Below are 24162 nucleotides of genomic sequence, written 5' to 3' on the forward strand. Positions count from 1 at the left end.
ACAACTTACCAAGGCGGAATATTATTTTAAACATGATATGTATGCACAAACAATACATGCATGCATATAATATATTATTAAAAAATACAAAAAATGAAAAACAACGGGGTAATAAAGAAAATTTCATATAAATAGCTTTTAAAATTGTTTTAATATATGATAAAAAACAAAAATGTCAATTTATACTCCTGTGTCCTTATCTCCTATGTGGGATAGTTTTTTTTCCTAAAAGAGGAGAGAAATAAAAAAATAAAATTAAAATGATATCAAATTTATATTATTTACAAGTATGTATAAAATATGTAATATGCATACACATAACTGCCTATGTGAAAATGGTTAAACATTCTTACAAAGGTTACCCAGTATTTACAAATTAATATTGCAAATTAATATTGCAAATTAATGTTATAAATTATGTTATAAATTATGTTATAAATTATGTTATAAATTATGTTATAAATTATGTTATAAATTAATATTATAAATTATGTTACAAATTATATATTTTTATGTTTTGTGCATTTTTTACCATCAACTGATTTTGTATTTCAAAATAATTTTGAATATATTGATATTGTTTCAACTTTAATTTAACTTTTTTAGTATTTATAATGGCTAGTTCTCTTAATAATTTTTTAATATTATGTTTTTCCAGATCAGCTAGCTGTTTAGCTCTTTTTTTTGAAGCGTTGATAATAGTATCATGAATTTCTTGCATGTCTTTTTCTTTTAAAATATAAGTAGATGGGAGAGTATCCTTTTCACCATTATTATTGTCACCATTATTATTACCGCTATTATTATTACCGCTATTATTATTGCCACCATTATTATTGCCACTATTATTATTACCGCTATTATTATCCATGTTAACATTTTCATCACCTGCCATTTCGTTAGCTTGTTCAGGGTTGTTACCTTTTTCACAATTTTCATTTTTTTCACAATTTTGATTATTTTCATTTTTTTGGTTATTTTCACAATTTTGATTATTTTCATTATTTTCATCTTTTTCGCCATTTTCCGCATTATTCGCTTGGCTTATTTGAGAGTCTTTTTGCTTCTTCAAAATAATGTCAACAATTTTTTTGGCAGCATAAGCGCCGATATATGGGCTAATATAATTACATATAAATGAAAGCAGAGAGAGAAGATTATTATTTTGTTTATAAGATTGAAATGGCATACTGTTAATGTTAAGTGCATTATCTATATCAAAATACGGATTTGATAGTGGCATAGAAATAAATTTATATATACAATCATATGGTGTTTTAGTTTTAACATATTTACTAATTTCATCCCAATTATTTTTGTATTTACAAACACCATCAATTAATTTTTCAATTTCATAAGCACTCCATTGTGTTTCAGAAAATGTATATGGAACATTAACTTTAATAAAATTAGAACTATTTAAAATATTTGGATATTTAGAAGAATTATAACAATTACTACACCATATACATTTATCTAAAACACTATATGATATATTTTTTATATTATTAGGTCTTAATATATAATATACATGCATACACACTTGCTCACAACTAACACATTTATATAATTCATTTAGATTTTCTTTTTCATCATAATTATTATATAAGCTTTTATTAATATTAGTATTATTTTCTAAAATTGAAAAATTATTATTTTTATCAGAATTTATTTGTGTATGTTCGATAAATGGTTCATTATTATTTCTCCATTCTTTTTGAATATTTGTAACTGTTTCATAATTTAACATATTTGAATTTATTTTGTCATTTTTAATATGATAAGATTGTTGATAATATTTATTATTTATGATTTTATGATTCTTCAAAATAAAAAATAAAAGTTCAATTAAGGTTTTATTTGATTGGATATTTAATAAACATTCTTCTAATGTTAGTGGATCATTTTCACATTTCTGTTTATATAGATTAATAATTTCATTGTATATTCGTTTTATTTCTTTTCCTTTTTCAGTTACTTCGACTTTTTCTGATGATATACATCCTAAGTTTAAAATTTTATAAATATAGTTTAATTCATCTTTCGCTGTATTATTTGTTTGATTATCCACACCCTCCTTTGTAGAATCGCACACGAAGCTTCCCTGCCCACTGTCACCGCTAAAACCATTTTTACAGCCATTTTTACAATTTTCATTGCAATTTTCATTACAATTTTCATTGCAATTGTTAGTATCGCCTGACTTGTCAGCAGATTCTATGCAAGGATCAAATGTCATAGAACTAATATTTGAAAAAAAAATATTATGAATGCTATTTTTTATATTAGCTGATTTTTTTGTAACAATGTTTCTTAAAACTGTATTTGTTGGCCTCATTAAAATTTTCTCTTTTTCTCCATTTTTATTCTCTCCATTTTTATTCTCTCCATTTTTATTCTCCCCATTTTTATTCTCTCCATTTTTATTCTCCCCATTTTGATTCTCCCCATTTTTATTCTCCCCATTTTGATTCTCCCCATTTTGATTCTCTCCATTTTGATTCTCTCCATTTTGATTCTCTCCATTTTGATTCTCTCCATTTTGATTCTCTCCATTTTGATTCTCTCCATTTTTATTTTCTTCATTTTTCGTTTGAGGGTTATTATAAAAAGTTACTTCTTTTTCTGATTGGGAAAAAAAATTATTAAAGTTAGCATTGGGATTATGATTTATGTTTTGACTTGTATTATTTTCGACACTTTGTCCATTATTTTGATTAGCTAATGAAGATATATTTGAAGATATATTTGAAGATATATTTGAAGATATATTTGAAGATATATTTTTATTTTCGTAACATGTTTGTTCATTGATACATCCATTTGATTTTATATGATCAAATCTAATGTTCGTTTCGCCATTTTGTTGATTTTCCAAGTTTGGTCCATCAGTATTTGTGGCATTGTTAGAATAATTTTCATTTTCCAAATTATTATTATCTTGATTCATATTTTATATTTTTTCTTTTTTCTTCTTTTTTTTCTCTCTTTTTTAATTATAATATCTTGTAATTTTGTATTTTACTTATCTGTTTGTGTATTACATATATATATGCTTTGTTTTGTTTTGCTTTGTTTTGCTTTGCTTTGCTTTGCTTTTTTTTTTTAAAAAATAAAATTATTCAGGCTCCAAACAAATTAGTATATATAAAAATAATATTGTTCATATAGTTATTTGCTGTTAAAAAAATACTGTACTTTTTTTTTTTTTTTTCCTTTTTTTATATAATTAATAAAATGGTCATTAAATTTTATTTTACCGAAAAAAATTGAAGAAAATAAAAACAAAAGAAAGAAAATACAAATATATGATTTTAATTTGTTTCTAAACAAAGATCAAAATTTTTGTGTAGATATAAATAGGAAATAAAAAATATTTTTATAAATTTAATGAGAAAAAAAAAATTATATATAATGTTGTAGCACTATTTTAAGTATATTATTATGTGTTGCATTTTGTATATTTTTCAGAATATAAAAATGTATATATATTATTATTATTAACATATTTATTTGAGGCATAATTGAAACTATTTTATTACTATTTTATTACTATTTTTCTATTACTCTTTTTTTTCCTCTTATTTATATGCATATACTGAAAAACATTCTCATCCATTTATTATATTGGCCAAGAAAAGACAATTTACAAAAAAAAAAAAAAAAAAAAAAAAAAAATAACAAAATAACAAAATAATAAAATAATAAATATATATATAATACTTTTAAAATCGCATGTTTTGGGAATATATACGAATGAATATGCTCACTTTTGAGAAGAACAATGATTCGTTTTTGATAAATTATATGAATAATAAGTAGTACTTCTTTTCTTTTTTCCTCTTTTTACGTATTAACAGATCAGGGTAGCGAATAAATCGGCAAGCAAACATCCAAAGATATGATAAAACGAAACAATATAAAATCTGTAAATTATTCAATATATTAATAACTTATAATAAACTAAGTTCCAAAAAGATAAAGTGTTCTGATTATATAATAAAATAATGTTTTGAAAAAAAAAAAAAAAAAAAAAAAAAAAACCAAAATGAAAATTGAAAAAAAAAAAGAATTCAAAAAAAAATTAATAACATCTTGTTCCCTTTTACAAGTATCAGAACCTCTTAAAATAATTGTTGATGAAACATTTTTAAATATTTGTATCATTCATAAAATTCCATTAAAAGATGAATTAAACAAATTAATGAACAGACAAATCATAATTATGACAACAAAATGTATATCAAATTATACAAAAGGAATAAATAATGAAGAAACGGCATATGGTATTAGAAAAATATCACACTATAAATGTAATCATAATGAAAAAAATATCATGAATTCTGTTAATGAATATATTAAAAAAATTAAAAAAGAAAATAATCATATTTTTTCTCCAAATCATTTTTTTGAAAATCAAATACAAGCAACTCACAACTTTGACAATATATATAATGATCAGATTGGAGTTGCAAAAACGGAGGACACTTGCCAAAATGAAGAAAAAAATGACGAAAAAAACGAAGTAAACGACGAAAAAAACGAAGTAAACGACGAAAAAAACGACGAAACTGATGGCTTGTCTGACTCTATGAAATGCATAATCGATTTAGTAAAAAATAATAATGAAAAAAAGTTTTTTATTGCCACAAACAATTTGCCGCTACGAGCTTATCTAAGGTTAGAAACCATTCACATGGCCCTCTCCACTTCTACATTTTACATTGTATTATACATGTGCGTACATATTAAATCGGTTTGAGTATGTGTCTCAGACCTGTTGTTTTATTCCGAAATTATTTCCTTTAATTTGACATGTTTCATTTCGAAGTTATTTCCTTTAATTTGGCATGTTTCATTTCGAAATTATTTTCTTCAATTTGACATGCTTTATTTTTCCTATTTTTTAGAAAAATATTTTTAGTCCCTATTTTGTATGTTAGCGAAAGTGGAGTAATAAAGATGGAAGATATATCAACAAAAAATATGTTAAAAAAAAAAAATGTGGAATTAAAAAAAATGAAGATGCTTAAATGGGAACGAGATTTAAAAATGGCTGAGCAACGGAAAAATAAAGATGCCTCCAAAACAAATCCAAAAAAAAAAAAAATAAAGAAAAATAAGAAAAATAAACATTAATATTGATCAAGTGCATAACCAGGATATGCCCAATTAAATTTTTTTTTTATTTTTTTCACTTTTTTTATTTTGCATAATTAATGTCACTCAATTTTTTTGATAAATATATGTTTTTGTCATGTTTTAAAGTTTTACCACTATTTTTAATACAAACTATTTATAACCCATCTTATAAATATACAATTTTTTTAATAAAATAAATAATTTTTACACCATATCTTATGAGGTAATAATTCTAATTTATATTAAGTTATAAAGATAATGCATATATTGTTTGTCTGGTTTTATTTTCTTAAATTTTTAATAGTGACGAAATATTTCCACATAATACAAACAGTTGTGGAAAATGTTGCTAATTAAAAGGTGAAGGCAAAAACAAAAACAAAAACAAAAAAACATAAAAAAACGTAAAAAAAATTAATTATAAATATGGAGAGAAAAAGGTGTGTTGGATGAAAAGGGGTTTTCTTTTTTATCGTATTCCGTTTCACTCCGTATTTTGTTATTATATTTTTAAGGGATAGATATATATATACTTCATCTCATATAACTATTTTATGTTTATAAAAGATGGTAAATACTTAAACTTCTCTTTAAATTTTTTTTATTAAATGTTTTATTAAATTTTTCATAACAGGTTGTCCTTTCTTTGTTTTTTGATTTAATCTTTTAAATTTTTGAAATCGTATTTTTTTTTTTTCATCTTTTTCTTGTTTTTTTTTTAAAAATAATTCTTCTTTTTCTTCTTTAGATAATTGTCCTTGTTTATTCTTTTCTATCAAGCTTAATTCTTTCCTATATATATCTGTTTTACCTCCTTTTTTTTTTATGTTATTATATCTGGACTTTATATTTCGTTCACCATTTTCATCTTCTTCCTTTTCATCTTGTTCATCTTCCTCTTCATCTGGTTCCTCATCAGATTTATTATCACCATTTTTTGAGTCAAAATTTTCTAACTTATTAGATATTTTTATTTCGCTCTCTTCATTTTGTTCCTGTTCTTTGATATCTCCTTCAGTAGTTGGAGTGAAAAAGAAGTTTTTTATTGGGTCGGTTTTAACGATTTCAGTTTTCGTTTCATTTAGCTGTTTGATTTTTTTAAATTTTCGCAAAAATTTTTTATCAGTAAAATATTTATGTTTCTTTCTCTGGAAGTTTTTATTTTTAATGTGATGCTTATTTAAGAATACCTTTTTTTTTTTCATTTTTTTTTCCATTTTTTTTTCCATTTTTTTTGAAAATGTACAAATAAAATAGGAAAACGAGCGATAACTGTTTTATGGTAACATATTTTGGTATGCTATTCGGTAAGTTATTCGATAAATTATTTTATAAGTATTTGGTATGTTATTGATATGTTATTCTATTTTCGTTCATAAATAATACGCTACAATTTGTTAATAAAATAAACATTATATATATATGTGACTTATTTTCATATTTGCTGGCTGGCTATTTTTTATCATGGCAAAATATAGAAACGACACTGTTTTTTTTATGATACATATTATTTATATATATTGGGACCTTTTACTAAATTCGTTAACTTGTTTTTATTTTTTCTCAATTTTTTCTCATTTTTTTCTCATTTTTTTCTCATTTTTTTCTCTATTTTTTCCCATTTTTTTTGTTAAATTTAGCGAAATATTTTACAAATGAAGTTAATAATTTTTCACCAACTCTTTGATCTATGCAAAGTATAATCATAGAATAAATAATATTTTTTTTTTTTTTTTTTTTTTTTTTTTTTTTGAAATTGATAAATGTTTATTTTCATTAATAAATTTATATATATATATATATATATTTTTTTTTTAAATTAGCTAATATTCTTTATTTGAAAAAATGGTATGAAAATATAAAATACGTACATAATATTTAATTGGTTTTATTTCTAATCCTTTTTAAATATAATTAAAAATATTTGATGAGTTTACGCATGTATGGATGCATATGAAATGGTACACATCTATACATCATAATAATGAATAAATATATCTCTCTCTCTCTATATATATATATATACATATATACATATATATATAGAATAACAGTATAGGGTTAAAAAATGGTGGAAAACGTGCAAACTAACTTTAAAGGAAAAACAAATGATGGGAAAAGACACAACCATTATATAGATAAAAAAAATAAAACAAAATGGAATAATAAATTTAAGAATAAAAATAAAAAAAATAATATAAAGGATAGAAAAAACGATTTTCATAAAACAAGTAATAATAGTAACTACACTGTTTTGGGAGAAAAAAATAATAGCTATGATAAAAAAAATTATCTATCTTTTAATGAAAATGAAAATTGGGATAATCAAAATTATTCTTACATTAATGATTCAGATGATATGTATATTTATAAAAATAATGAAGAGTCAGATATCGAAATAAATTCTACAAAAATTAATAATAATTCAAATCACTCCGATTCTAAGGATAATGAAAATTGTATAAATAACAAAACCACCGATATAAAAAATGTCAATTATCTTGATTATATAGCTAGCCTTAAAAAGGGTAGCGAAAAGGATGGCGAAAAAAGTGGAGAACAAAATGAAGAGCAAAATTGCGAAAAGGGTGGCAAAAAGGGGCAGGATAAAGTTTACAACTTTTTCCTCGTATTTAGTCCACTAGCTATAACGAGTATAAAAAACAAAAGTAGCATAATTAATGCCGATGAGCATATGAATTTTCTTGAAAAAAAATTAGAAAATATGGATGAACTAATAAATATAACTCGAAATTATAGGGAAAGACAAAATTTACAACGAACAAGAGATAATATTAAAAATAAACTTGATAATATCAGATTAGATATTTTATTTTTTACATTATTAAGTCTTAGAGATTCGATAATTAATAAAAAAAAACAAATACAAATATATATTCATACTATAAATGGACTATTAATTTATGTATCTCCTTTATTTCGTGTACCTAGAAATTTTTTCATATTTAAAAAAGTTATGTTAAGTTTAATGAAAAATAATATTATTACTGATGAAAATAAAAATACTCTCTTAAAAATTCTTCCTTATTCAGTTAAATACTATGCAGGATCTTCAACGTAAGACAGAAAAAAAATAAAAAAAATACCAAAATAAAAAAAAAAATAACAAAAAAAAAATATAAAAAAAAAATAAAGGAACAAACATATATCGCATTCTATTACATATTTTTGTGTATCAAAATTACTCTTTTCAATCGTATATTTCGTTTTCATGCTCAATATAATAAAATGATGTATTTTATCGAAATGTACTAACAACCTTTTCTATACACACCTATTTATGGTTCTTCTTTTTTCAGGTGCGTTTGGATATCAAATGATGGATTTCCAACAGATGCTAAAAAGTTTGCAGATAAATTAAAGGTTTCGAATAAAAAATATTCTTTCTTTTTTTCCCTTTCGAATAGTTATAATTTAACAGATTTCATGGAAAAAACAAAAAATCGAAATGAAGAAAATATTAATTTTAATTATCATATTAAATTATCCGATTTGAAATTATCCCCTCTAGCTATTTGTTCAAAATTGTCACACTTTTTAAATTAATAAATAAAAAAAAAAAAAAAACGCACACACAATTCCTACAATGATATACTTGTGAAATTAATTTGTATATCCCTTTTCAAAATATGTAAAAACCAGTGATATTAATAACATTTATAAATAAAAAAAAAAAATATAATAATGAAATAAAAAAGTAGTCCAATATATATTCCAAAAGACAGCGACATAATAATAGAATTATCACAATATTATATTGTGCTATTGCTATACTATCATAGCATTTTTTAGGTCTTACACAAATGTATAATATATATATTATATATATATGTGTGTACATTTGCTTATTCGTTTGACACCTGTTACTGATGAGTACTAGCTATTTTTGCTTTGCCAGCATTAATTTGTTTTGCAATTTTCTTCTTGCTTGTTCATGTTTTTTTTCAAAATCTCAAAGCTAGTTACGTACTTATCAATGTTAACTGAGAGTGTGTTAATAAAAAAAAATGCATAATTAAATAAATTCATAAAATATACATACAGACACACATGTATATATATATATTTGTGTTTATATGTTTTCGTGCGAATAACTTAACATTTGTTTAAAATTTTTTTATTTTTCATTACCCCCAAAAAGGTCATATTCATCATCATGAATTTTTAAGTTATCATTGAATAATTCCTAAAAAAAAATATTTTTATTTTGGAAAAAAATATATAGCTAGCATATGGTCATAAAAATTTATGCACGTTCATGTAAAAAAAAATAAGTCTATAGCCCAAAATAAATAAATAAATAAATAAATATATAGCTATAGAAAATAACGTATTTGCAATTTGTCTTTACCTCGCTACTTTGTAAACTTCCATGTAAAAAATGATGCATAATTTTATTATGTGAATCCATAGGTAAATCAAAAATTTTATTTGTTATATAACTATTGAAATTTTTTTTTTCGTCATTTATGTGATTTGCCATGTCTGCTATGTTTTTTTTTTCATCTCCTATTTTGTGAATAAAAAAAAAAAAAATATATACATATATATAGTAGTAAAAGGGATAATATACGAAATCTCCAATCGCATATACAACACTATATAGATATATGTGTGTTAAAATGCACAAAATTTATAACATTATTTTGCATATAGTATGGATATAAATTCATACCTATAATGTTTTTGAAATTATCATCAGTTAGTCCTGAATTATAATAAGATTTTGGAAATTTTTTTGGGGAAATTGTTTTTCCCGTTTCATAAGAAATGCTGTCTTGGGTTTTCATTGAAGTAAGAGTACCTGCATATAAATAAATGAATAAATGAATAGATGAATAAATGAATAGATGAATAAATAAATAAATGAATAGATGAATAAATAAATAAATGAATAGGAATGTGTATATGTACACAAATTAGTTATAATATATAAACTATTGAAAATAGAATAGTTACTTCGTGTTTTTTCCAATTGCTCTCGCAATATGTCCTTCTTTTTGGTTAACTCATCAATTTGTTTATTTATCTTGGATATCATATATACATCATTTATTTTTTTTTTCGAATAATTTAGTGTATCTATTTCTCTCAAAATAGAACATATCTCTCTTTGTACAACAATTCTAGATATAGGCAAAGCATCTATAGTTTTATTATTTTGAAAAATTTCATAAAAACTTTTTTTTTTTTTCATTTCGACCAAATCTTGAATTTGTTTTTCAGTGTAATGGAAATTTTTTAAATCTTCTATTTTTTCCTTTAAAAAAATATTAAATTTTTTTAATATTTCAGTATTAATGGAATATAATTTTAAATGATTATATTCATCAGTTGTAAGTTTTTCATCAGATATATTATTAATATCACATATATACGTAGTATCAATATTATTATTTTCGATATTGTCTAATTCATTAATTCCTATTTTTTTATTTTTATTCATTAATTTTTTAATTTTTTTAAAAAAATTGATATTTTTTAGATTGTCTAAATGAGATATCTCAAATTTAATATTAGTATATCTATCTATACAAAAATAACTATCACATTTAATTACATTTTTTAAAAAAAAAATATTTTTATTTTTTTCTATTCCAGTTATATTATTATTACTATAATTTTTATTTTTTGCATAATCTGATGTCTTTATTAGTTTAGGTAAATCATCTATTTTTACAACATGTCCAATAACATAATAAGGAAAATTTATATGTTCACTCATATCTAAAAGGAATGTTTTTTTTAATTGAAAATAGTTTATAATTTCATATGTCATATATTTATAAATATCTAGCTTTATTTTTTTTTCTTCTTTATATAATTGTATTAACCGTTCAGGTGTTTCAGTGTCTTTTACAGGACTTTGACTTTTTTCAAAATTTTCATTTTTTTTTTTTTTTTTTAAATCATTAAAAATGGTTTTATCTTGATCATTTGAATATTTAGTATTATTTTTTATTTGTATACTTTTTCCTGATGAAATATATTCATGAGATCGATCGTCTCTTTTTTTATTAAGCAATGTAGTAATTTCCTCGGATGTGTCCCATCCTTTTTTTTTTTTTTTATTTAATAACTCTTCTTCTTTATCATTTATTATTTTATTATCATCATCATATTTGTCATCATTTTTTATTTTATTTTCACTAATTGTATAATTTTTTCCTAATTTTGATTTAACTTTTTCATCTCCTATATATTTATCATTTTGATTTTCATCTTGTGAACTGCTATTATAATTTTTATTTCGAATCAGTCTTTTTTTACTGTTTTCAGAAATAATAGGGATATTATTATCTTTTCTACTTTTTTTTTTACGATAACTTTTATCTGAATAAATTGATGAGCTTTCATAAGAAGAGCTAGTATAATTTTTATGTTTATTTTTTGGATCTTTTTTTTTTTCTTCTTTTTCAAGATTTCTTAATTTTTTTTTTCCTTGATCTTTATTAGACACTAGAGAACTAGTTTGTTTTTTTTTTGTTTTTCTTTTTATTTCAGAATTTTCATAATTGTCAGAATAATCAGTTTCTTCTTTATCATTTTTAATTCTTTTAACGATAACAGCACTTTTTGTTTTATTACTTTCAATAGGTGTGTTATTTATATTATATTTCGTACATTCTTCTGTAGATTTTTTTTTACTTTTTTTTTGTGTTGTTTTTTTATTATCACTTTCATTTTTTTCTATTTTATTATCAACATTTATTTTTTTTAATAATATTTTTCTATGCTTTTTTTTCATATATTCTTCATGCCTTTTTGCCAATATTAGTTCCCTTTCATATTCGGGCAAATCTTCCAAATCACTATAGTCATCATTATAATTTGATCCAATGCTCGAATTATTTATGTCGCTATTATTCTCATCATCTTTCATTATTGTTGCTATTGCTACTGTTGCTATTGCTACTGCTGCTATTGCTACTGCTACTGTCGCTACTGTATTGTTATGCTGGCTGCTCTGATTATATATTACCTTCGGCTGGCTGCTCTGATTATATATTACCTTCGGCTGGCTGCTCTGATTATATATTACCTTCGGCTGGCTTCTTCTTTTTTTACTCTAGTTCTATATTCGAGCTTTTTAAAATCGCTGAAAAAGTTGAGATGTACTTTTTTTTCGTTTCAAGCAGTTATTACAATTTAATTAATAACTAATCTCACAATACTATCACAATACTATCACAATACTATCACAATACTATCACAATACTATCACAATACTATCACAATACTATCACAATAATATCATAATAATCTCATAATAATCTCATAATAATCTCATAATACTATCATAACTAATATCACATGACATAACTTGATGGAGAAGGAAAATTAAAAGAAAAGAAGAAATCGGTAAATCAATGATTTTGGAAAATTTAAAACAATAATTAAATAAAATACAAATCAAATAAAATTAAAACGAAGTGAATTTTGTTAAAATATGTTTAAAATGGGTTTATATTGCGCTCAAAATTAAAAAAAAAAAAAAAAAAAAAAAAAAAAATGTTCAACGCCAAAATGGAAGCAAATCATTTAAAAAATAATCAGCATGCTAAATTAATTCTATTTAATAAGTTTGATTGTTAATATATGCAATGCACAATCCTACAATAATATACATACATATGCATACATATATGTAAATATACATATAAATACATATACATGCATATACATATTATTGAGGGTTATACATTTCTTTAATTTTATAAAAATGTGAAAATCACAGAGATAAGAAAGGTGTACTCTCTACTTTGCCATTTAAGAAAGATATTAATTTTTTTTTGTTTTTTATTAGATATGCAAATATAATAATTTTTTACATAAATAAAATATTCTATATGTGTATATGATTAGTATACAAGCGAAAAATGTACTTATAAATACATAGGGTTTGCAAAAAAAAAAAAAAAAAAAAAAAAAATTGAAAAAAATGAAAAAAATAAACAAAATGAACAAAACAAAATGATAGAAGAGACAAACAATATATAGCATACGTTATAGAAATATAAAAAATAACATATAAATGGATGATCTATATTTCGTAGTATTTACATAAAAATTAAGGTTATAATATTTTATTCTCAACTCTAAAGTGTTAATTTTTAAACACGTTTTTTTTTTTTTTTTTTTTCATTTTGCAAAATATGCAAATGGTTGTATATATGTCGGAATGATATATACGATAAATGGGGTGGGAAAAAACTGTTTGTAGTTTAAATGTGTAGAATTTGGAACTATTTATAATACTTTATTAGACTGTGCTTTTTCAATATGGCTTTAAAAATGTTTATAAATTCATTTCGCTCTTTATTTCCATCAATTATATTACTATTTGTTGTATGCTCTTGATTTAAAAGATAAGTTTTTATATTATTAAGTAGAAGATGATATTTATTTTTCCATTCTTGTTCTTCATTCATTTTTTCTGCTTCTGTTTTTTCAATTATGCTATTTTCTTTTATTATTTCATCATTTTCCAAATTAAACAATTCACTCAATTCGAAACTATTCTGTTCGCCATTCTGTTCGCCATTCTGTTCGCCATTCTGTTCATTATTATGTTCACTTTTTTGTTCACTATTTTTTTCGCTATTTTTTTCGCTATTACGATAGTGTGAATTATGGTTATGCGAATCAAAAAAAGTTGGCACTTTTTCGTTGTGTGTTAGCATAGATAATTGTGAAATTTGCAATCTTTTTTGTAAGATGTTGTTAGATGTGTTAAGAGGCAACATTAAGGATAGAATCATCAATGATTTGATTAGAAATGGATAATTTTTTGGATATATTAGATGCAATCTTTGTTTTGAAAAAACTGGAGATTCAAATAAAAAAATAAAATTATCTAATTGATGGAAAAAATCAGAATTAATATCTAAGAGTGTTAAATAAGAACAAATAAAATACGCCAACTCATATTTTTGTAACCATAATAAAAAAGATATTGCACATAAAGAATTATTGAGCCAAGCAATTAATATAATAGAAAATAATGAATAATTATCTTTTTGAAATAACAAAGAATTTCTTAAATATTTTGTTTCATTTGATGTTAATAATATCCAATTTAATACTTGAACTATTTTATTAACAAATATATAATCTGATTCATATATTAAAAAATAACATAAATATCCAAAAAGCTTTTTATTATTTAAGCAACGAGATACATGCTGTATTATTTCTTTTCCTTTTCTTATTAATAAATTTTCATCTTGTTTAAATAAATTGATCAGATTTTTACTTATATTTTCATAAAAATCAAATTTATTTTCAACAGTAGAACACATAGCTGAAATAACGGTAAGTGTTAATACTAAAACTTTATTATCTTCATTTTTTAAACATAAAAAAACACAATCAATTATTTTATTATAATATGATTTTATTTCTTTACTTTTATATACTATAATCTCAGCTAGCCATTGTAAACACATTATAATTGGATATATATTTCTTTTTTCTAAATTATCATAAAATAAATTATCATCATTACTATTGCTACTATCACTAGCACTCATATTTTGATCATTATTATTATTATTATTTTTTTTTTTTTTTTTTTTAATTATTTTGTTTATATAATATGATTCCATTTTTTTACTATCTTTCAATATGATTTTTTTTTCTTTAAGTTCATTTAATAATCTTTCATGATTATACATGAATCCAAAATTATATTTTTCATCTTTTTCATCTTTTTCATCTTTTTCATCCTTTTCATCCTTTTCGCCATTTGTATTTATTTGTTTATTTTTACCATCTTCTAAACTATTATTGCTATCATCATTTTTTTTATTTATATATGAATCTTTTATTTCATATTTTGATAATTCTGGATTATTATTTTCTATTTTTTCCAATTTTTCCATTTTTTCCACTTTTTCCACATTTATGCAATAAAATTTGGACCCATCTATGCTATCATTCATGACACTAGAACACATACTTTGACTTCTATCTCTTCCTTTTGAAATTATTTGTTTATTTGTTTCACTATTTTCTTTTTCAAAATTGTTAGTTTGAATTATATTTCCGTTTTTTACACTAAAATTTAGATTATTAATTGTATAATTTGCATTCATATCGGTGTCTATACTTTGGTCAAAATTGTGATTATTTCCACGATTCAAATTAGTTTCCTTTTCATTTTTAACACAATTTAATAATTCATCATTTTGTAATTTACAATTATTTACTAAATGCATATCACTATTTTCATTTAAACCATATTTCGTAACTTCTTTATCAGCATTAAATGATTTATTTATAAATTTATTTTCTGATAATGTATATGCAAATTTGTTACTATTTTGTAGATTTGTTTTTTCAGTAATAGTAATGTTATTAAAAAATTGTTCATTTTTATTTTCTAATATATTTATATATTCATTTTTATTTTTTTTATCAGAAATATATTCTGTATTTAATTGGTTAGAATTATTAGATTTTTGTCTATCAATTTTATCATTATATTGTAATAATAATGGTTTATGATTTGGAAATTGTGAAGGTGTGCTTTCAATTTTTGATTTAATAATGTTACATACTAATTCTGTTATTAATAATGAATATTCTAAATTTGATAATTTTAAAAATTGTATTAACAGTTCATTACATTTTCGAGCTGTATAATGTATATCAAAGCTAACATCCGAAGTTGACCAAATTATTTTTTTTAATATTTCGATCATAAAAAAGCTATTTTTTTTTGATGATTTAAATATATTATAAAAATGAATATTTAATATATTTATAAAATGATATATCCATAATAAACATTTATGTTTAATAATTGGATTTTTATGTCTTGAAAATTCTAAAAATATAGGAATAATATGTTTAAAAAATATTTTACATTGTTCATAATTTGATGTTACAATTTTATCCATATAAAAATCTAAACATTGATTTGCTTGTTTTTGGATATCTTTATTTTCATCGGATAACATTAAAAATAAATCTCGAATAAAAAAATGAAAATATTCAAATATATCTATAGTTGGTATATTTTGTAAAAAAAATAACCATGATATAATTAATTGTCTAACATTTGTATTTTCTATATGTATATTATCTTTTAATGTGTAAATAATTTTATATATATTAAATATATTATTATATGAACAAGTCATATCTTTTAATAAATTGTCTAAAAATGCACCGCCAGTTTTTACATTTGGGCATGTGTCTGAAAATATTCTGTACAAGCAATTAAATATTTCTTCAATATTATTAAAAGCTATATTTTTTGAAACTTTACAAAGATTATATAAACTTTCACACACATAATAACGAACCTTTGAATCGGAATCATTTACACACGACATTATTATTTTTAATATTTCAGAAAAATAATATTTTATTTTATTTTCTAAACTTATCGAAATAAAAGCTAGCGAAATTAAACCCCCACACCTTTCTGAACTGTTAATACTTTTAATAAATTTTTCATCCAAAAAATATAATATTTCCATAATTTTTTTATTTTGATATTTTTTGTTCAGGTGATCAAAATATATTTCATGTTCATATAATATGTTATTCAAAGATTTTTTATAATTTTTTTTATTTTCATTATTATCATTTTGTACATCATTTTGTATATCACTTTGAACATCATTTTTATTATAATTTATATTATAACTTTTATTACAATTTTTATTACAATTTTTATTACAATTTTTATTATAATTTTTATTATAATTTTCATTTTCTTCTTTATTATTATAATAATTTCCTTTTATACTATTTTTTATATAATCATTTATTCCATTAGGTTTTGCAATTTCTATATCTATATCACAATTTTCTTTGCATTTATCTAATAATAATTTTTTAATTATTTCAGCTCCTAAAATATAATTTTCTCTATTTAATTTTTTATGTGTACTTTCTTTTTTATCATGTATAAATTTTAAATGTTCTTCTTCATTTTCTACATAAATTGATGTTTCATGATTATTTTCAATTTGAGCTTTTTCTTTACTTTCCGAATCTTTACCAGTTGTATCATTTTTTACAATTCCTAAATTATTAGAATTTTTGTCATTCCATTTAACATTTTGTTTGTTTGCTGATTTAATTTGATCTTTATTTTTTCCCACATCACTTTCTTTATTTTTTCCCACATCACTTTCTTTATTTTTTCCCACATCACTTTCTTTATTTTTTCCTACTTCATTTTCTTCATTATATCCAGTAAAATAGTATTCATTATTTATATCTATATCATTTTTTTCACTTAATTTAGATATTATATTTATTTCTGATTCTGATATTTTTTTACATTCATTTATGTTATTTTCTTCATTATTATTTTGGTTTAGTATTATATTTATTTGTTCTTGTTCTTCAGCTTCCTCTTTTAATAATAATAATTTTATCTCTTCTGCTATTTCTTGTGCCCCTTTTTTTCTTTTTTCATATGTTTTATCTCCTAAAAGTTTCTGTGTGCTTATATTTATTATATTTTCTTTATCATCATTTTTTTCCAACCCTTTAATTATGTTCAAAAACATTTTATTCGTTTTTTAAAAAAATATTACTATGAAGCAAATTACGACCCAATTACGACGCAACTTTTTTCTTATCACTCGGGTGGGCAGTTTGCGGAAGTCCTGACTAGGGGTTTGTCTCAATCTTACCACTTTATTATTACCACTTTATTATTACCACTTTATTATTACCACTTTATTATTATCACTTTATTATTACCACTTTATTATTACCACTTTATTATTATTACTTTATTATTTTATTATTATTTTTTTTTTTTTTTTTTTTTTTTTTTTCGACTTTACAAACTGCCTAAACTTAGTAAGCACGCGTTTGGAAAATATACAATCCTGATGTGTTACAGAACTGAATTTTCATTATTATAAATTCTGTTGCTCAATTTTGTTTAGATTCAAAAATAAGCGTTATTTAAAATATTGCAAAACTTTATTTTTATGATAAAAACTGTATAGTCTCAAATATGTGTATTTATTTTCACATAAAAAAATGTCTACTTATTACATAATACAATGTAAAATTATGATATATCCACAATATTTATGACATATATTTTTTAACTAAATTATTTAAAGATAGACATAATAAATTCTATCTTACTTTAAAATGTATGGAATTCGAAAGTTTGTTAAAAGCTCTGTATCATTAAATAGTGAAATATTTATATGAACATAATAATAAAAAATATATATATAGTTATATATATAGTTGTATTATTTAACACAAATAATACTAATTGATATAAAAATTTGTAACATATACATACAATATAATAAACTGATGCTAAAGTAAAAATGAATTAAAATAGAAAAAAATTGAAATAACAAATTTGGCCATGTATTTTTATTATCATTTATATATGTACATTCTCTCTATTGCTAAAAAGATAAGCATGTTGTTTTTTTTTTTTTTTTTTTAAAATAAATATAATTTCATTAAAAATAAATTATACATACATTTCAAGAGCACATTTGGAATAACCTCAATTCTCCATTAAATAAAATAAAAAAGTAAAAGTTCAAACTAAATTTTTTTTTTTTTTTTTTTTTTTTTACAAATATTTCAAAATTGCTATGCAACATCTGGAAATAACTTTTAAATAAAATCAATAGATATTCCGGATTGGTAAATATGAATAATATATGTATAGTATAATATATATGTATAGTATAATATTTTTTTTTTCGATCATTCCTAATTTGTACAAACAATATATTAGAAATAAATATACTCACTAATATTATACCAAAAAAAGAATAACAAAAAAATATGACTTAAAAATAAACGAGGAAAACAAATAGATATATTAAAACCAAGACTAACTAAATGATAACACGGACACATTAGTTTTGAAATTTAATATATCGTTGTTTTTTTTTTTTTCTTAAACAGTTGAGATTTATTATATGTGCGTATAATGATATGGAAATTTAAGCCCTTTGCACAAAATCATTAATATATATAATATATACATATATATATATATTTTTTTTTTTTTTTTTTTTTTTTTTTTTTTTACAGCAATTGCTTAAGATTTGTCCATTAAAAAAGTATTATATATTTAATTTTTATAATAGTTTTCTACTTTTCTAAAAAAAATAAAAAATTTCAATGATAAATATAAAAAATATCAAAAATATCAAAAAATATCAAAAAATATCAAAAAATATCAAAAAATATCAAAAAATATCAAAAAACGTAATTTTTTTAACAATATATAAAAAAAATAGGAGTATATTCTAGCATACACATATGCGCTATATATATATATATAGATAAGATATCATCCCTATTTTAAATTATTATTTTTTTTATCCTCATTTTTCAAATTCTATTTTATTAGTTTTTACTTTTATTTTTGAATTATCATTTTCTTTGTGAATCTTTCTAAAACTTGGAGAAAAAAAATAAAAGAAAAGAGTTAATACCCCCGAATTTACAAAATTATGAAATAAAATTTAAGCTACATTTTAAGATAATAGGTAAGCTATCCACATGTACTATGCATGTGTATGTGCTAAGCATGCGATATGTAGTGGCATGTAGTGATATGCACACAATGGATGATTGCACATAACATAGATATATTTTTTGCTTGAATAAAAATATGATAATGATATATAATAATCGATTTTATATATTTTCTCTTTTTTTCAAGATAATAAATATACCCATAAGGCTATAACAAAAATTATATTTTAATAAAAGGTGATACATATTGAGAGATACGTATTTATCATTGTTAGTTATATTTTCATCTCTCCTATTACTTTTCCTTTATCTTATACAATTTGTAAATTATATATCAGTACGCATAAATATATTATGCAAAGCAATAACCCCTTGGTAAAAAGATAGAAAAAATGATAGCATTAAAACGTTATGAAAATAAAAACGTTTCAATTTGTGCGCATGTTACGTTACACATTATATTTTTATTTTTTTATTTTTCATTTTTTTTTTTTTTTTCATTTTTTTTTTTTTTTTTTTTTTTTTTTTTTTTTTTTTTTTTTTTTTTTACCATATTTGCAACCTTTCCAATCTTGGCCAGAAAAAACAAAGAACCTACGAAGATATCGACCTTAAAGATATTGAAAAAAAGAGAAACGACGAAAGCTCGATAAGGTTAGAAAACATGGAAGAATACAAAATAGATGCTAATTTATATTCTAGACAGTTGGGTACATATGGTTTTGAGCTAATGAATAAATTAATAAAAATGAATGTTTTGATAATAAATGTTAAAGGGGTTGGTTTGGAATGTGCAAAAAATTTAATTTTATCTGGGCCCAAATCTGTTTGTATATATGATAATGAAATATGTGAAATGAGTGATGTTGGTGTAAATTTTTATATAACTGAAAATCATGTTGAAAATAAAATTTGCAGAAGCAATGCAGTTTTATCTAATTTAAAAGAACTAAATAATTATGTACATGTTTATAACTATACAGGAAATTTAAATAATGTTAAATTTATAGAACAATTTGATGTTGTTGTTTGCTGTGATGCAAAAGATTCAGATATAATAAAATATAATAATTTAGTAAGAAGTATAGAAAATAAAAATATAGCTTTTTTAAGTTGTAATATATATGGCTTATGTGGATATATATTTAATGATTTTGGCAATAATTTTATATGTTATGATAAAGATGGTGAAAATGTCAAATCATGTAATATAAGTAAAATAGTTAAAGATGTTGAGGGTATTGTATCTTTTGATTTTGATAAAAGTTTACCATTTCAAAATGGAGATTACGTAAAATTTACAAATGTAGAAGGAATGAATGAAATAAATGGAAAAATATATCAAATTAAAAATTTAAAAAAATATTCATTTACAATTGGTGATACATCTAAATTTGGTGATTATATAAAAGGTGGAGAATGTACACAAATAAAAACGAATCTAAAATTAAATTTTAAACCATATGAATATATTAAAAATAAACCATTATTTTCTTTATCTGATAATAATTCAGATCAATTAAATAATATAAATATTGTTGCTAATCAAAAAGGTGAACAAATTATATTTGAAGAAACAAAATTTCCAACAAGTTTTATAATTTCAGATTATTCAAAATTAGAATCAAGTAATTATTTACATTATGCTATTCAAGGGTTAAAATGGTACGAAACAGAATATAATTGCTTACCTGAAAATTATCAAAATGATGAATTTGAAAAAATATATAAAAAAGCATGTGATCTAAATAATAAAGATAAAGAAGATAAACAATCATGGTCTGTCGAAAAATTAGATAAAAATATAATTATAAATGTTGCAAAATATAGTAAATCACATATATCACCAATTGCTTCATTTTTTGGAGGTTTATTAGCTCAGGAAATTATAAAATTTACAGGAAAATATATGCCAATACATCAATTATTATACATGGATTTTTTTGAATGTATTAATATGAATGATGACGAAAATATAAATGATAAAAAAAAATTAAATTGTAAAAATGATAATATTATTTCAATATTTGGAAAAAAATTTCAAGATAAATTAAATAAATTAAATATTTTCTTAGTCGGATCAGGAGCATTAGGATGTGAATTTGCAAAATTATTTTCATTACTTGATATGTGTACAATTGAAAGTAATGGTTCTTTAGTTATTACAGATAATGATAATATAGAAGTTTCAAATTTAAATCGCCAATTTTTATTTAGAAGAGAACATATTGAAAAATCAAAATCGCTAGTTGCATCTAATGCAATCAAAAATAAAAATAAAAATATAAATGTTATTTCTTATGTTACAAAAGTAGGACAAGAAAATGAACATATATTTAATGAGCAATTTTGGTCAAAACAAGATTTTATAATTAATGCTTTAGATAATATAATAGCTAGACAATATGTTGATAATAAATGTGTATGGTATTCTAAACCATTATTTGAATCAGGAACATTAGGAACAAAAGGTAATGTACAAATTATTATTCCACATATGACTCAGTCATATAATGATAGTTATGATCCACCCGAAGATTCTATTCCTTTATGTACATTAAAACATTTTCCTTATGATATTGTTCATACTATTGAATATGCTCGAGATATATTTCAAGGATTATTTTATAATGTTCCTTTAAGTATACAACAATTTTTAAATAATAAAAATGAATATATTAAAAAAATACAAGATGAAGGAAATAATGCATCTTTATTAGAAAATTTAGAAAATGTTTTAAATACATTAAAAGAAATTATTAAAGAGAATAATAATTTTAATTTTTGTATTAAAAAAGCAGTACATCTATTTCATTCAAATTTTATAAATCAAATTAGTCAATTATTATATTCATTTCCTTTAGATTATAAATTATCAACTGGTGAATTTTTTTGGGTTGGACAAAAAAAACCACCACAAATTATAAATTTTGATATAAATAATATATATGTTCAAGAATATTTAGTTAGTACATCTAACTTATATGCACAAGTATATAATATACCTACTTGTTATGATATTAAATATATTTTAGATGTAGCTAGCCAAATAAAAGTAGAACCATTTTCTCCAAAAAATGTTAAAGTTAATATTGATGAACAAAATCTAAATAATATATCTATCTCATATACACAAGATAATAAATTAATACAAGACTATTGTAACGAATTATTAAATATACAAACAGATTCATTAAAAGTATCTCCTATTGAATTTGATAAAGATGAAATATCAGGATTGCATGTTAATTTTATTTATGCATTTGCTAACTTAAGAGCTATGAATTATAAAATAACTACATGTGATAAATTAAAAACAAAAATGGTAGCTGGAAAAATTATACCTGCATTATCTACTACTACATCTATTATTACTGGTCTCGTTGGTATCGAAATATTAAAGTATGTAAATTATTCTGATTCTATTCAAAAATATGTTAAACTAAATGATCAAGAAAAGAAAAATGAAAAAGATATTCTCTCCTATTTTAAAAATGCATTTATTAACACCGCATTGCCATTATTTATTTTCTCGGAACCAATGCCACCCTTGAAAATCAAAGATAAGGAATATGACGAACTTATGAAAGGTCCTGTAAAGGCCATACCAAATGGGTTCACAACATGGGACAAAATTGAAATATCGATAAGTAAGCACACGCCGCAAAATCGTAAAATCGTAAAATCGTAAAATCGTAAAATTGTAAAATCGTAAAATCGTAAAACCTTGTGCATTTGCTTTTCTTTCATGCAAACATGTATTTTCTCTTCTCATTTCTCTTCTCAGAAAACGGAACCATAAAAGATCTAGTAGACCATATAAACGAAAAATTTAACATAGATGTGAATCTAATATCTGTTGGAAATGCATGTCTATATAACTGTTATTTGCCAGCACATAATAAAGAAAGATTAAATAAACCTATTCATGAAATATATGAACAAATAAGTAAACAATCTCTTCCTAATGATAAGAATTATATTGTTGTAGAGGCAAGTTGTAGTGATCAAGATCTTGTAGATGTGCTCATCCCATCAATAAAATTTATTTATAAATAATTTTTTAATTATGAATGTTATTTTTCTTTATATTTTCTTTCCCCATTCTCTTTCTTAATTATGTAAAATATAAACAATTATTAAAAACGAAATAAATAAATGTTATACTATAAAAAAATAATATTCAAATGCATGTATGCATTCCTTTTCAACTTTTCTGAACGAAAATTATGTAACTATGAAACTTGAAAAAAAAAAAAAAATAAAATATAATAAAATGAAATATAATAAAATAAAATAAAATATAATAAAATATAATAAAATAAGCTTTATCGGTGTAGTAATAAACCAAGTGTAGTTATTTATGCCATATTTAATTGACATAAAAAACGGAAGCCAAGATGGGACACAATGTGTTCTTAATTAAAAAATGAAAATACATGATAATAAAAGAAAAGTGCTTGCTAAATGAAGCGTAAAAATGCAATTTTTGGATTATGA

General features: G+C 21.8%; 7 protein-coding genes across 7 annotated transcripts; 3 read left to right on the forward strand and 4 right to left on the reverse strand.

Annotated features, from left to right (window-relative positions):
* Window positions 1-180: 180 nt before the first annotated feature.
* PY17X_1442600 (conserved Plasmodium protein, unknown function) lies at window positions 181-2950 on the reverse strand (the record flags this gene model as incomplete). The annotated part of the gene is made up of 2 exons (XM_022957610.1): window positions 181-225; window positions 533-2950. 2 exons carry the CDS (start codon window positions 2948-2950, stop codon window positions 181-183), a joined length of 2463 nt encoding a protein of 820 aa, XP_022812972.1.
* Window positions 2951-4048: 1098 nt separating this feature from the next.
* PY17X_1442700 (uncharacterized protein) lies at window positions 4049-5139 on the forward strand (the record flags this gene model as incomplete). Its single annotated transcript, XM_721214.1, has 2 exons — window positions 4049-4680; window positions 4911-5139. The coding sequence occupies 2 exons, from the start codon at window positions 4049-4051 to the stop codon at window positions 5137-5139; spliced, it is 861 nt and encodes a 286-aa protein (XP_726307.1).
* A 593-nt stretch (window positions 5140-5732) lies between these two features.
* Window positions 5733-6371, reverse strand: PY17X_1442800 (rRNA-processing protein, putative; the record flags this gene model as incomplete). Its single annotated transcript, XM_721215.1, has 1 exon — window positions 5733-6371. One exon carries the CDS (start codon window positions 6369-6371, stop codon window positions 5733-5735), a length of 639 nt encoding a protein of 212 aa, XP_726308.1.
* An 839-nt stretch (window positions 6372-7210) lies between these two features.
* Window positions 7211-8709, forward strand: PY17X_1442900 (small subunit rRNA processing factor, putative; the record flags this gene model as incomplete). Its single annotated transcript, XM_721286.1, has 2 exons — window positions 7211-8220; window positions 8463-8709. The coding sequence occupies 2 exons, from the start codon at window positions 7211-7213 to the stop codon at window positions 8707-8709; spliced, it is 1257 nt and encodes a 418-aa protein (XP_726379.1).
* A 354-nt stretch (window positions 8710-9063) lies between these two features.
* Window positions 9064-12046, reverse strand: PY17X_1443000 (conserved Plasmodium protein, unknown function; the record flags this gene model as incomplete). Its single annotated transcript, XM_022957612.1, has 5 exons — window positions 9064-9146; window positions 9295-9349; window positions 9515-9672; window positions 9839-9967; window positions 10123-12046. 5 exons carry the CDS (start codon window positions 12044-12046, stop codon window positions 9064-9066), a joined length of 2349 nt encoding a protein of 782 aa, XP_022812973.1.
* Window positions 12047-13409: 1363 nt separating this feature from the next.
* PY17X_1443100 (VAC14 domain-containing protein, putative) lies at window positions 13410-17696 on the reverse strand (the record flags this gene model as incomplete). The annotated part of the gene is made up of 1 exon (XM_721289.3): window positions 13410-17696. The coding sequence occupies one exon, from the start codon at window positions 17694-17696 to the stop codon at window positions 13410-13412; it is 4287 nt and encodes a 1428-aa protein (XP_726382.3).
* A 2320-nt stretch (window positions 17697-20016) lies between these two features.
* PY17X_1443200 (ubiquitin-activating enzyme E1, putative) lies at window positions 20017-23721 on the forward strand (the record flags this gene model as incomplete). The annotated part of the gene is made up of 3 exons (XM_022957613.1): window positions 20017-20037; window positions 20243-23312; window positions 23450-23721. 3 exons carry the CDS (start codon window positions 20017-20019, stop codon window positions 23719-23721), a joined length of 3363 nt encoding a protein of 1120 aa, XP_022812974.1.
* Window positions 23722-24162: the final 441 nt, after the last annotated feature.

The sequence above is a fragment of the Plasmodium yoelii genome, assembly GCF_900002385.2.
Source record: "Plasmodium yoelii strain 17X genome assembly, chromosome: 14".
Lineage (NCBI taxonomy): Eukaryota > Apicomplexa > Aconoidasida > Haemosporida > Plasmodiidae > Plasmodium > Plasmodium yoelii.